This window comes from Berghia stephanieae, chromosome 2 (genome assembly GCF_034508935.2).
Source record: "Berghia stephanieae isolate SIO BIC M18660-M18661 chromosome 2, UCSD_Bste_1.3, whole genome shotgun sequence".
NCBI lineage: Eukaryota > Metazoa > Mollusca > Gastropoda > Nudibranchia > Aeolidiidae > Berghia > Berghia stephanieae.
Window position 1 is genome coordinate 125,339,537 of NC_088361.1, and position 14,629 is coordinate 125,354,165.

Genomic DNA, 14,629 nt, shown 5'->3' on the forward strand with positions numbered 1-14,629 from the left:
AAGGGTAATGAAAATGTTGCTGATCGAAGCTCGAAGGAATAAAATTTAATAATAATGTGAAATTGAATGTAAGCTTCAATTTAATTACAAAGACAGATCAAATGAACGTTTCGGGTTTCCCCTTTATCAACAAAACAGGATGAATGAAACACCACAGATGAATGAGATGATGTGGTAGTGGCGTAGTTAAGATCATTTGATCTGTTTTTGTAATTAAATTGAAGCTTACATTCAATTTCACATAATTATTTAGAAAATAAAGGGGGAAAACAAAGGCAATACTTACTTTATTTCAACATTCTAAGGCTTTTTGTCACCAAATTTATCGTCTCTCTTCTCAATAGAGGTTATCATTAAAGGTAATAAATAGATTGATAGACACTGTTTTATTACCTGATATTTCTTCACTACAAACCAGTTTTCAGAATAATGTTAAATTGTTAACTCCTAAGTCGCGCACAAAATAAAATCTGAATTTTTTAGCTTGCCAAGCCGAAAGACAAACTGGTATCACTTGGTCGAACAGCAACTTCATCAGAATCCTCACCGGTTATCTCCCATCGTCTTGTCTCAACGCCACTGCCAGCGATTGATGTGAACTTGGAAGTGGGAAAGGTGTGGGTGTGTGTGGGGGGGCGGGGGGGGGGGGGGGGGGGGTGAGGAAGTTTTATGTTGTCGATTTGAGGATTCGTGTTTTTTGCTTTGTCACCGATCATTTACTTTTAGATTCTTGTTATTTTGTTTTGTTCAATGTTGTTACAATATTAGTGATTGTCGTAGGATAATTCGGCATGATTATCATCATGATCATCATCATCACCGTCATCACCATCATCATCATTATCACCATCATCATCATCATCATCATCATCATCATCATCATCATCATCATCATCATCATCATCATCATCATTTTTACCATCATCACCATCATCATGATCACCATCGTAGTCATCATCATTATTATCATTATCATCCTCCTCATCGTTATGATCATTACCATCGTTTCTCATTAGTTAACAAGTAAATTTCTTTTCAAATTCTTCACAAAGTTATCAGTAGTCGGAGCCTTTTCAACTCCTAAAATAACCACGCACATATAAAGCACTGGCTTATTTCCCTCGGGGAGAATGGCGAACGACAGCAGTGGAGGACGATTATGTCGTCGTTATCATGTATCAAGCGAGTGAAAAACCAAAATGAAAACCCCCACGGTATGAATAAATCTTCAAGGGCACCTTTATCTATCCAATACTCAATCTGGAGGACAAAAATCATTTTATAGATTCCCTCTCAGGCAAACGCTTGAGATTAATCTATTTTTAACTCTCTCCTTACTCAACATTTTCCGGATTTTCCCAGAAAGGCCATACCCTACCCACATAAAAATAGATTTTTTAACACTAACTCAAAAGTAAATAAATGCATGCTGTACCTACATGAATTTGTTCACCAGAACGCGTTCATTTAACTAGATCTATGGTAAATTAGTTTCTTACAGTTTTGTATCGAAGAAATCTAATGGATAATCGTAACCATTTTCCTGTAATTGGTAGGGAGAGGGTTAATCTGTTTATTGTTTTTTCTTTATGCATCAGTGGGATTCGGGAACTGTTTATGGGGGCAGCGGCGGGTGATCGAACTTGACACCTTTCTGTGTGGCCTTGAGCAAGTCACCTCGACATAGATCAATTTGCGGTGCTGTACTGCGGCTGACGCCTGGGCTATTTCAGTCTTTCCTTGGAATAGATCCTAGATACAAAGTTCCCCTCATCATCCATCGTGGCTTGTGCTCTTGAGCACGTTGCGGTCAGCTGTCTCCACGAATCACGATACTCTGCGGTGCGCATGAAATCTGTGTTACTTTTTAAATGACATTTGGCCATTCTTAGGTTATTTAGATATGTCATTCTTTGTCTCCCCGTAGCTCTCTTTTCTTCGATCATCCCAGATGTTACCAACTTTTCTATTCCGTCTCTTCTCCACAAATGTCCCAGAAACCGTAACTGCTTCTTTCTGATGGTATAGATCAACATTCTTCCTTTTCTCACTCTCTCCAACACTTCCTCGTTGTATTCCTGTCTGTCCTTGATAGCCTTAACATTCTTCTATACATCCACATCTCAAATGCCTCTAACCTTCTGGTACATTCTTTGTCAAGCGTCCACAACCGTATTGTTATAAAAAGTTCCCCTATGGGATGAATAAAGGGAATTTTATTTTATTTCTATTTTCTTATTCATTAAATATTTTCAGAAAATATTCAAGTGCCGCGCTGGCGACATGTAGATACTGCTTGAATGTAAATTTGCTTACACATGCATTGTTGGTGTGGTGCTAAAGTGTGAAGAGCATTTAACCTGTTGAGATCATGGATTTGTCAATGTTTATATTTATCTATTGATATAATTATTCATTCATTTTATTTAGTTATATGTTCTGAGCACAAAATAATTAAAGCCTTAATATCTAGTTTTGAATGATGATTTTGAGCCAAACCGTCAAGGTATAGTCAAGAAACTTGAGAGAAGATCTAGATAAGTAATCAATACCAAGAATTTTCAAAATATATAATACAAAGTACAAAGTATGAGCAACACTAATGTCTGCGTCAACCAAGAAACACCATAGACCTGATGGTCTAGAATTGATGGAACTTTTTGCCTACTTGTCTACTTGAAAATTAATTAAAGTCTTAATTTTTAAAAAGATAAATTAATTTTGAATAAGCTTTAATGTCTTATGGAATTCAGAAATTGGAGCCAACATTTCCAAGTTCTTCTATTTTTTGTGAGAGTCGGCGGGTCTGCTTTTAATAGCGACGCACAGTTACACCTATGTGATGAATTCTTTTGATATTTATTTGTTTCATGACAACATTTCACTCATTTACGTATTAAACGTTGTATGATTGTTCGTATTAATGAATGGTATGTACTTCAAACTTTAACGTTTAGAGTTCTGCTTCAAATCCTCGGAAAAATCGTTCGTATCGATGTTTTTGTCTCGAGGAAATCGAAATGGCGGCGTACTTCCGACACAAAATTGCACCGCTAATTTCATCTTATTTCGCGATTTGTTGATTGAAGACCTATCCTTCGCTTAATATTATATAAAGCGTAGTATGGTGATTTAGAATTACAAAGAGGCATCAAAAATAATAAACCATCCTCTTGATGGAGTAGAAAGAATTCATGGAAAAGCAATAGAAAGGAAAGCATTCTCAATTACCAACAATAAAAAACATATTTCATACCATGAATTTAGTATTTTACCATCTGGGAGAAGGTTTTGTCAGATTAAATGGAGAACTAACAAGCATAAATCAACGTTGGTTCTATCAGCAATAAAAATGTTGAATATTTCATATGGTACAGCAAAACCAAGGGTAGATACTTGACTGATTGACTGATTAATTTATTTAATGTTAGATTAAGTGACCAATTGATAATGATGATAATATTTGGTGTTGAATTGCCGAAAATGTAACGAATTGAAAATTAAATGAATATGTTTATGTTGTGTATATCGCACGCGTGAAAGAAAGAGAGGAAGAGAGAGAGAGAGAGAGAGAGAGAGAGAGAGAGAGAGAGAGAGAGAGAGAGAGAAAAAGTAGGAGTGAAATATCTGTTCAATGTCATAGTTATCATATAACGTTATAACAAGTGTAACTAAATGACAAATTGCCATATTTATGGACAATAAAGATCTATTATTATTATTATTATTATTATTATTATTATTATTATTATTATTATTATTATTATTATTATTATTTAACACACAATGCGATTACATGCACTCTATAGAGGTGGTAGCTTAATGGTTGGGTTGGGATAACATTTCTTCTTTTCAAAACTGACTTGTAATCATTTATGACTTGAGAAATGTATGGCATAACAGTCATGAACATCATGTTGTTCCAGCAATAACTAATAGCGTCTATTTCTTTCATCATGACAAAGCGCGACCGATATCGCTAAGATATGCCAATATTATTTTGTAAATGCTTCTACTCGAAGCTCGGAGCTCATTGTTATCAACACTATTACAATCACATTATACAATTCGCCTGTAGTGTTTCATTCCTCCTGTGTTGTTGATAAATGGGAAACCAGAAACGTCCATTTCATTTTTTTTTCGTATGTTAAATTGAAGCTTCATTCTATTTCACAATGTTATTTACAACTTTATTTTGAGGAAGAAAATGTTTCTGCCTAGCCCTGGCCAGCCCGATCACCAGATCTCTCGCCCGTTGAGTATCTTGATATGTCTTGAACAGACGTATCAGTGCCAGGGGCTCGATCAATAAAATCAATAAACTTGGACACTTGCTCTTAGAGAAGTGGAACAATATTCTTAATACAATTATTATGAATAGCACACGATTGATACAGCATAGAATTTAATAGACAGCTTTCGTGGTCCAAACAACTTCTCACTGGAATTACACAAGTAATACAAAACAAACCAAAAAAAAAAATCCCCACAAAAACAGCCTATATTTAGATGTTGGTGAGGGCTGGTCAATTTTATATACGGATGGATTTTTTCCTTCAAACTTCGTTAAATTCGTAATCTTTTTTATAATTGTTAAAAAGGTTAATCTTAAACCGTAAGAAATACATATATTAATTTTTTTATTGAAGAAGATTATTATATTTCGTCGCTGGTATTTGCATAATATAGTTCAGTGCCCTCACAAACCCATTTCACAGATCAATTTATGCAATTTGTATTGTATAAGTTAGGTATGACGTGTGTATGTACGCTAAATGAATTTGGCAAAAGGGCTGCCAACGATATAGCGATTTCCAAACGTCAAATCAGCGATCGTAATTTCAAAGTGAGGGGACGTTTTTTTTTTAATTTGTAAAAAGGTTTAATTGCTTTTCTTTTTACAATGTATGAAGGGTTTATTGAAGAACAATGTGTTTTTATATCCTAGACCAACTTATTTAATGACCCTTTTAAGTAGTGTCAGTTCTATTAGTTGGATTACATTTCAACGTGTTAGATGTTGTTGTGGCAATAAAATCATTCAAGAGCAATGTTTTATTTCATTATTTTTTAAAAACCCAGGCCAGCCTATCTAATAACCTGTTTAATTAGTATCAATTGTATTAGTTAGATTAAATTCCAATATGTTAGATGTTGTTGGAACGGTCGGGAGACTTCTGTCGTTCCATGCCACCACAACAGTCTTATATTCTTTTTATTTACTTATTAATTTTATTGTATTAGATTTTGTTTATACACACTTACGCCTATATACATCTACACATTTGTTGGTTTGTTTTGTTTTTTTTGTTTTTTTGAGGGGGGGGGGGGGTTGGTTTTGTTTTGTTTTGTTTCATTCTTCATCCTAGATTTTTTAAAAATAATGGTGGATGAATATGATAAATTTAATATTTATTTGAGCTCGCACGAACGAGTGAATAAGTGCCGATACTACGTATCGTTAGAGAGTCTACACATTACGTATACGTTATCAACTGTGGAAGTCGGTGTCTCCTTGACTTTGCGGGTCGTTGATCTTTGTTTTCCTTCATGTCGTTGGTTGATCGTTAAGGCGGGGAATGTAATCGTTAACTTGTCTCAGCGGCGTAGCTCGTCAGTTATTGAGATAGGGGTTGAAATGATAAGGAATAAGCTTTTAAAAATGAGCTTTTATATAGCGCAATATCCACTAAACGTGCTCAAAGCAAGCGCTTTACATGCGGTCCCTGGCCAACTTAACACGTAGGACGAGACATGACGCCTGTTAGGCGATATTACAATTTTTCGGACAAAGACAACGCTGTTAACGGCCAGGTACTCATTTTACACCTGAGTACGGTTAGAGAATATGAGTAAAGAGTCTTTTCCAAGGACTCAACTATGAGTTGAACGAGGCTCGAACACAGGACCTTCCGATCCGAAAGCGAGTGTCATACCACTAGACCACATAGCCGCACCAGGCTATGAGGAATGACTGATAGCAAATGCTAATATGTTATGAAGAATGTTTCGTCAGGGGCTTAGCCTTAGAGTTGATACGGATTGTGCTGAGTTATCGATACCAACTTTTGAAATGTTTTGCGAGAAGTAATACTCAGCAATGTCGTCTGAACGTTATAGGAAAAGGCTCTCGGCAGAGCTGAGTTACTCATACACATCGTTAATCTTTCTTGAATTGTTTACCGTGACAGGTTTTATACCTAAAGCCATAGTTGAAAAGACAGATTATTAATGACTATTTGCTTTTTGAATAAAGTGCTTTAACCCTTATACTACCACCCATTTATTTTGCTTTCTAGTGCTGGAACTGCAACAATAAATTACACTCCAGTAAATAAAGATCCAGATCTTACTGGAGATGATTCAAATGACCTTTCAGATAAAGTACAAAGTCTATAATATGCTATAACTTATAGATAGTATGCAGTGCAATGGACGTCACTCAGGTTATTGCTTTTTGCCATCCGCGTTTATGAGTAATTCTCATTAAACTGTATTCACCAGACTGTAAACGTTTATGGTTGACGTGAATATCTTCACAATCTTCTTATGGATTTTAATGATGATTGGTTCGAACACCAGTATAGCTCATACGGTAGAGTCATGCCCTCCCCGGCCAGGCGGAGTTGTCGTACTAATAAGGTCGCGGGTTCAAACCCCCCATCACCGCCGCGAAATTTTTATTCTCTATTGTCTTCTAGCACTTTCCTTCTCACTTCACCTCTTGCTGTTATCAACATAAGTGCCTGCTCCACTCACTTTCCTAGAGTTGTTAGTAACATTAAACCAATTTTTTTCACCGTTTCCAGTACATTAGTTTGGGACTTTTCTTCTTTACGGTATATTAAAAAAACGAAGTGTCTGAGATGAGTGAACAAATGGATGGTTTACTATAACAGATTTATACACATTGAATAATGTTGTGATTACGATCACTGAACTCCCCTCAGGCTTCATCGGGTGTTTACTTTTCACGAGATTCATGTGCATAACACATCAACATTGCCCCCCCCCCCCCCCCCCCCCTTCCCTGGGTTCATAATGACACAGAAAACTGCACTTTCACTTTGTACACAAGACATGAAAAATTGTTACATTTTAATAGTTGAAAGCCAGAGGCGTAGCTGCCTGTTGTGCTTTCTATATTCATAAAAAACTGATAATAATATGGATTAAACACGCACATTTGTCACAATGAGGAAAATGTTCAAGGATTTATCCAGAGAGGCGAAGTGCGGAATTCCTTTTCATGGCATTCGGCGATAGCAATACTATTAATGCATTGCCCACAACCATCAGTTTTATTATGCACCTCATGTTTTTTTTTAAACTGCGGTTCCTTTGATAGGTTATACTGTACAATAATTACATGGAATATGGTGTCAAAGAAGGTTAGGTTCAGTGACACTTCACATTGTTACATCCCAAGCGCCCCCCCCCCTCCCCTTTCTCTCCGATTTGAACATAATTCAAGAATGGCAAACATGTACAGTGTTTAACTCTCTCCTTACTGACCAGTTTCAGAATTTTCCCCAAAACTTCACATCTACCCAACCCAAAAATAGATTAACAAGTAAATTATATGCATAATATTGTTCAGCCGAATGAGCTCTACAATACGGTATCAAGTTTTTATGGGTATAACAAACAATTTTCTTCAAAGTTTAAGAGAAACTGTTGTTTTTTTTTTACATCAATGTCTTTATCGAAAAATGTATAAGCACCTAACAGGCTTCTTGTGTCGTCCAATATATTACATGTCCGCCAGGGAAGGGATAAATTATAAACGCTATGATCTTTTTTTCTACATTGTTAAGTCCTATTAAAATGATATCAATTGCTACACTATTTCAAAAGACCTGAAATTATTTGCTTAGCTACGCCATTGAGTGCAACTTTGTTGTGAATATTTTCCCCACGGGAAAGAGAATCAACACACCATAACTGTAAATATTTTAAAGTTTGAGTCAAATTTTATTGCAAACGATGAAAAGACCAAAAGAATTCAGCATTGTGAGAACGCTGTTTGGTCTATCACTATCGGTATTCAAATTTCGTTATAGAACTTAAAATATAGACTCATATAAAAATTCACGGCACCATAGTTCGTAACTTTGGGGTAATTTGAGATATTCCGTGAGCAAGGTACTTGAAAAGGACAAAATACTTTAAAAGGTGTTCGAATGTATGTTTTGCACGTGTTGATGTTAACAAAGTAAAATTCCATACTGGAATATAAACGAAACGCGATTCAATGTTATAGTGTGAGTCGTGGCACTTGCAAAGTCCCAGGTTTGAAAGTGTCTGCCAAGAAAAGGGTCATTTAAATCGATCGATATTTGAAGGAACGAGTTTTCTGGCCAAAATTTTAAATGCGTATCTTTCCAGACAGTCCGGCAGTGAACTGGTTTAAAAAATAATGAATACACGTTTTTTTTTTGTTTTTTTTGTTTGTTGAGCTTTTATATAGCGCGATATCCACTTAACGTGCTCAAAGCGCTTTACAGGGGGTCCCTGGTCAACAGCAACATTTAACATGTAGTACGAGACACGACGCCTGTTAGCCGATATTACAATTTTTTCGGACAAAGACAACGCTGTTAACGGCCATGTACTCATTTTACACCTGAGTACGGTGAGAGAATGTGAGTAAAGAGTCTTTTTCAAGGACTCAACTATGCGTCGAGCGAGGCTCGAACCCAGGACCTTCCGATCCGAAAGCGAGTGTCATACCACTAGACCACAACCGCACAGACCACATAGCCGCACGTTCGAGAACTGTAATAAGCTAAAATATTAAAATTCTAGGGATTTGATTTTCAGCATAAAATTCGTCCCAACATATTACCGTTTCGAGACGGTGGATCACATGTTATCGATGCAACGCGTTTAGGTAAATTGCTCACAACAACATAAAACCATGTGTAACCTTAAACGTTTATCGTCTGATTGATAGAGTTTAGTGAGAACTAATAATTATAATAGTTGTCTAAGAACAAGAACATAGAGCTGATGACGTCAATTTCCTTCCAGCTATACATTAAGCTTAAAATTCACATTCGAGTATCAAATTCACTTCGGCATATTACCGTTTTGATATGATTAATCATATTTTTGGAAATTTGATCATGATATTCGCACGTGTTACTATTTTGATATTATAATATGAATATCAACTGTCTGTCATATATTGATTGCATAATATGTCACAGAGATTGATAATAAATATTTATGAATGGGATTCAAAACTGTCAGATGTTGTATCTGCTTGTCCATTTCCTCCAGCGTTCTCCACCCCCCCCCCCCCCACACACACAAACACACAAACATCCCTTTTTTTATCCCCAAAGGGACAATTTGTCTTTAGGGTCTGTTCCAGGGCAAGAATGGAAGAATCCAGGCGTAAGCCGTAGATCATTGCACGAAGTTAGCTAAGGCTAGGTGACTTGTGAAGGTGACACAGAGCTATGGGGGATCAATCTCTGTAACGTCTGGGTATAGATAGTATGCACTTGGCTGATAAGTTCACAACATTGTCATCCGGAAATATAACTGGCCAACACACAAAAGTGTGTTTTACCATGATCGTTTATAGATAGTTCGAAGATGACGTCACTCAGGTCTTTGTTATTGTTTTTTGCCATCCGCGTTTATGAGTAATGCTCACTGAACTGTATTAACCCGACGATAAACGTTCATGGATACACACCGTTTTGTGTGTGTATCCATGAACGTTTATCGTCGGGTTAATACAGTTCAGTGAGCATTACTCATAAACGCGGATGACAAAAAACAATAACAAAGACCTGAGTGACGTCATCTTCGAACTATCTATAGTCTGGTTAATACAGTTTAGTGAAAATTACTCATAAAAGCGGATGGCAAAAAAGAAAAACAATAACAAAGACCTGAGTGACGTCAACTTCGAACTATCTTTAAAGCAAAGACCGCATCCTGTCGTAGCAATCGTTAACTTATAGCCTGACACAAGAGCCCATTAGGACTTACAGTTTGATGTCATTTTAACGTCTTTGAACAGTGAGTTGATTTCATTAAAGCTCAAGGGAACAAGGGATTCCATTGGTTGACCTATTGAATACAACTCATGATTTGTTTTCTTTTGTGGCCAAAGACTTGTCTTTTGACTTCATTTTTTAGGTCAGTGTCAGGCCGTAGCCATCGTTAAGTTCTAGCCTGATACTGAAACCCAAAAAGACTGGCATTTTGACGTCAATATTTGTTTTTTTGCACCGCTTAATTTCCAGAAAATAAAAACTATTATCTTGTCATAGACAGCCACCCACGATTTGTCCTTGGTGAATAAATTCATTATACATTTGACAGGTGGATTAGAAACAGGGATTACAAGGATTGTGTCAGCTCAGTGAATTCTCGAATTACGAATGAGCTAACACTGCTTGGTGCACTTTTGTAGTTTCTTAGATGTCAATGAGGAGAATGTAACCATACATTTCATGTTTGTGGTAGGGCACTAGTCTTGTGACCTGTGCGAGTCCTGTCGTGGGCAGGGCATTGTTGATACCAAGGAAGTAATCAATTTAAAAAATCAAGATATCGAACGAGTGTAGCTAATAATATACATGTAGAAATTCAAATTTTGAGGTGAAAATTAAAAGGTTTGTATTTTTTAATACAGAAATGTCGGGTTTTAGTTTTTAGATTTTTTATTTTATTATCTTTATTAATTTCTTTGATTGAAACATTTCATTTTAATCTCTAGGTCTGATAACCGAAGGGAATTATGGCCTGTTTTAACATTGATGTAATGGACAAGATGTGTGTTGGTTTGAGAGTATGTCCATTACAACAATGAGCCCATAATAATTCGGGTTATCAGACCTGTAAATCGTGCACATCGATTTTAATTCATACTCAAGTTTTGACACAAACAATACAAAGGGTTTTTGTTCTCGTAAAAGTTGGTCTCTCAACAGAATCCTTCATTTCCGCTTCTTGTTTGAGAAATCATTATTTCTCTCAACAATCATTGTCAAAAAAATTCTTTAATTTGACAACCAATCAAACTGAGAAACAAAGTCGATATCCATTTTACAATCGGGTTTTCAATCAAACTTCACCCACAATATTCGAGGTGTTTACAGATTGTCATCATCAAATAAAGATAGAACGAATTCGATGTCATTCAGGTCTTTGTTATTGGGTTAATGTTTTTTGATGTATTTGTTCTCCTTTCCATCCAGCTTCCCCATTGACACACACAAAAGAAAAAAAAACAACGAAAGTATAGTGGAGCGATTTAAGATCCAAAAATATTAAAATAATTGTTGGCAACTCACTCGCACAATACCAGCAACAGCTTAATACTGAACCAGACCATTTAATGAACAATAACAATACACCAAACTGTCACGGTACTGTAGAATTTAAGTCTCAGTGGGAAAGTAGCTTAAGGCTGAGCATGAGTTGTTTATTTTCATACTTGTTGTTAGGCAGTCATAAAGTGCAATCAACAATCACGTGATTCGTTTATATTTGTCATTGCATCTCAACTCCGTCATTTGAAGAGAGAAACATTCCGATGTACGATCTTGTGAAAGTGGAATCGACTTGAAATAGTGTTAGATATCAAACATGATGATCTCAATAATTTTAGGATTATTTTTTATTGTCGTTGTTGAAAGCAGTAGCCAGAATATTATCTCATCCATATTTTATAAAGACCACGTTTTATGTGACGTGGATGAAAGATTAAGTAGAAAATGTTCTCAGAAGATTTTGAGAATTCGAAGCATGTTTAAATGTACGTCCCGTTGTGGATTGGACAAGTCTTGTATTGGGGCCAGCGTGGATGAGGACGGAGTGTGTTTTCTTCATAAAGAATGCCCCTTCATCACAGGCTGTAAAGCCGAGAACAAAGATCACAGATTAATGAGTAAACGTTGCAAGCATGGAACATGGGACACCTCAACTGAATCTTGCAAATGTGTGGATGGATTTTTTGGTGACAGATGTAATCAGTGTCACAAGAATTGCAAAGATCTGTTAGAGGACTATGGACAGGGTTACCACAGGATTTATCTCGATCCGGACCACGGAGGACAGAAGCCATTTCAGGCTGTTTGTTACCTTTCATCACCATTTAGCGCTTTTAAGATAATTCAAAATGAGGGTGTAAACGACTTTAACAGAACTTGGATCGACTATGTGAACGGATTTTACTACGATGATAACAATTTTTGGGGAGGTTTATATCCTTGGCATAGAATGTCAATGGCTGGCTATCGTGAATTTGTCTTTAGCTTTCAACTTTCCAGTGGTAAACGAGTGTATCGAAAACATCCAAATCTTACTGTCTACAGCGAGTATAACAAATATAAACTGACATCCGGCTATTCAATATTATACCTGGCACATGAGTTTCCAGCTGGATCGTTTGAAGATTGTTTTGAACCTCTGAAAAACATTCCATTTTCTACCTGGGACGTAGATCATGATGGAACTGCACAAGAAAACTGTGCATCTAGAGCTGGATCTGGTTGGTGGTACAGTGGCTGTGACATTCCTTGTAATGCCTTAGGGTATGGATTCCAGTACTTGAACACGAAGCCTCCATATCAAGTGTTCTCTCTTAAGGGAATGGATATGGATCATATTTCTTCTGAACGCGCAATGTTTAATGCATACCTTACAATAAGTGGTTAGCGTACAGGATTGTACGTATTTTATATTTTGAGTGTACCTATAGTGGATGGATAGTGTACAAGATTTTATTAATATTCTACGTGTGAGTGCACTGGATGTTCTCCATGTTCTTCTAAAGTAAATGATCAGCAAGATATTAGGTATATTATTCTACTTGTGAGAAAAGCGTGTTACTAGATCTTATGTAGATTATATATATATATATATATATATATATATATATATATATATATATATATTATATATATATATATATATATACAATGCCTCTGCACAAGAAACTGCCGGAAATCTCTCAGCCAATTTTGTTACTACAGACCATACTTTCCTTTTCTCAATTTTATGTTATGCAGAAACGCATTCAGTCGGATAACCATAAACAATGAGAGAGGGTGGCAAGCCGAGAACTGAATGTTGATCAAGAGCTTGTGATTACACGAACAAGCGATGTATTCGCTGTTAGGAGTCAGAATACAAGTTTATCTGTCTGCTTGCTTTGCACCTGAAGACATTTTCATGTGATGTTTACACTTTATGAGTGAATAATGACAATCTCATTTTATTTGTACTCTTGTGTGTGTGTGTGTGTGTGTGTGTGTGTGTGTGTGTGTGTGTGTATGTAATGAAACTTAATAATATCTTTAACTTTATTTTTTCATTAAATCATTTGGCCCTCAATGGGAATCTTCATTTTTAAAAATATAATGAATAAAAATGTATTCAAAACATCACTAATACTGTCCCCAAGACATTAGCTTCTCCAAACTGGGCGATTTTGCCATTATAAGGAGTTTTTTCTCTCTTCCAAAAATATCGTTCTTTTAAAACTTCCGACATTTAAAAAACAAAATTAAAATTGAGCTTTATATAGCGCAATATCCACTAAATGTGCTCAAAGCGCTTTACAAAGGATCCCTAGTCAACAGCAACATTTAACATGTAGGACGGGACATGACGCCTGTTAGGCGATATTACAATTTTTCGCACAAAGACAACGCTGTTAACGGCCAGGTACTCATTTTACTCCTGAGTACGGTGAGAGAATGTTAGTAAAGAGGACTCAACTATGCGCCGAGTGTGAGGCTCGAACCCAGGACCTTTCGATCCGAAAGCTAGTGTCATACCACTAGACCACATATCCGCAAAACACATTAGCTACTCCAAACTGGGCGATTTTGCCGTCATCCGGAGTTTTTCTCTCCCCCAAAAATATCGTTCTTTTAAAACTTCCGGCATTTGCTTCATAATTGAGCTTGTAACATATTAGATCATATCATATTAAAGAAGCGTTATTCTTTTTCTCTCTAAAATATCATAATTGTTTGATTAGTAGTTCCAGGAAATATAGGTTATATTGATTCGCGTTGGACTTCTTTCATCGAAAATTACGATGTTTTGATAGCCAAAATTATACCCCTCTAGCACTCTTCTCGGAAACTGAAATACTCCAATGATTGAAAACAATCACAAGTAATACCAAAACAACGGCAAAAGCAACATCTTTCTTTTGGTACAGTCTAAATTGTGTTTGTGGGAGTTAAGTTCTTTTTAATACATTTTTGAAATCCATAAAAAAGTATTATTTATCATTTTTTATCTTTAATACTTGTATAAAATGAAAGCATATTCGCTCATTTCTTTTATGTCAAAATTTGAGTTGGATCCGTTATTTTATGTAAATTCATGTTGTAGACCAACCGAACGCTCCAAATGCGAAAGTTGTGTCGCGAACGACCCCTAATCTTCTCTTCTTCTTCTTCGTTCCCGTCACGTCACATGGTCAGTCCGGTCTGGTGAATGAAGCCCACAGTGGTCCTAAGGTCGTCCTCACTGCCGTACAGCTTTTTTGAGTATGGGGTTGGGTCAGGCCAGAAGTTCCTTCTCAACTGGTTGTACCTTGGACATTTCATTAGGACATGATGTCCATTTTCATTTTCAAGTCCGC

The 14,629-nt window shown here is 36.3% G+C and overlaps 1 protein-coding gene across 1 annotated transcript; it reads left to right on the forward strand.

Moving 5' to 3' along the window:
- Window positions 1-11,613: 11,613 nt before the first annotated feature.
- LOC144964119 (fibrinogen-like protein 1) lies at window positions 11,614-12,684 on the forward strand. Its single transcript, XM_078898055.1, has one exon. The coding sequence runs from the start codon at window positions 11,614-11,616 to the stop codon at window positions 12,682-12,684; it is 1,071 nt and encodes a 356-aa protein (XP_078754181.1).
- Window positions 12,685-14,629: the final 1,945 nt, after the last annotated feature.

Bases quoted from the DNA above. Each gene is read 5' to 3' on its own strand.
- LOC144964119 (XM_078898055.1), top strand. From the start codon at position 11,614: ATGATGATCTCAATAATTTTAGGATTATTTTTTATTGTCGTTGTTGAA.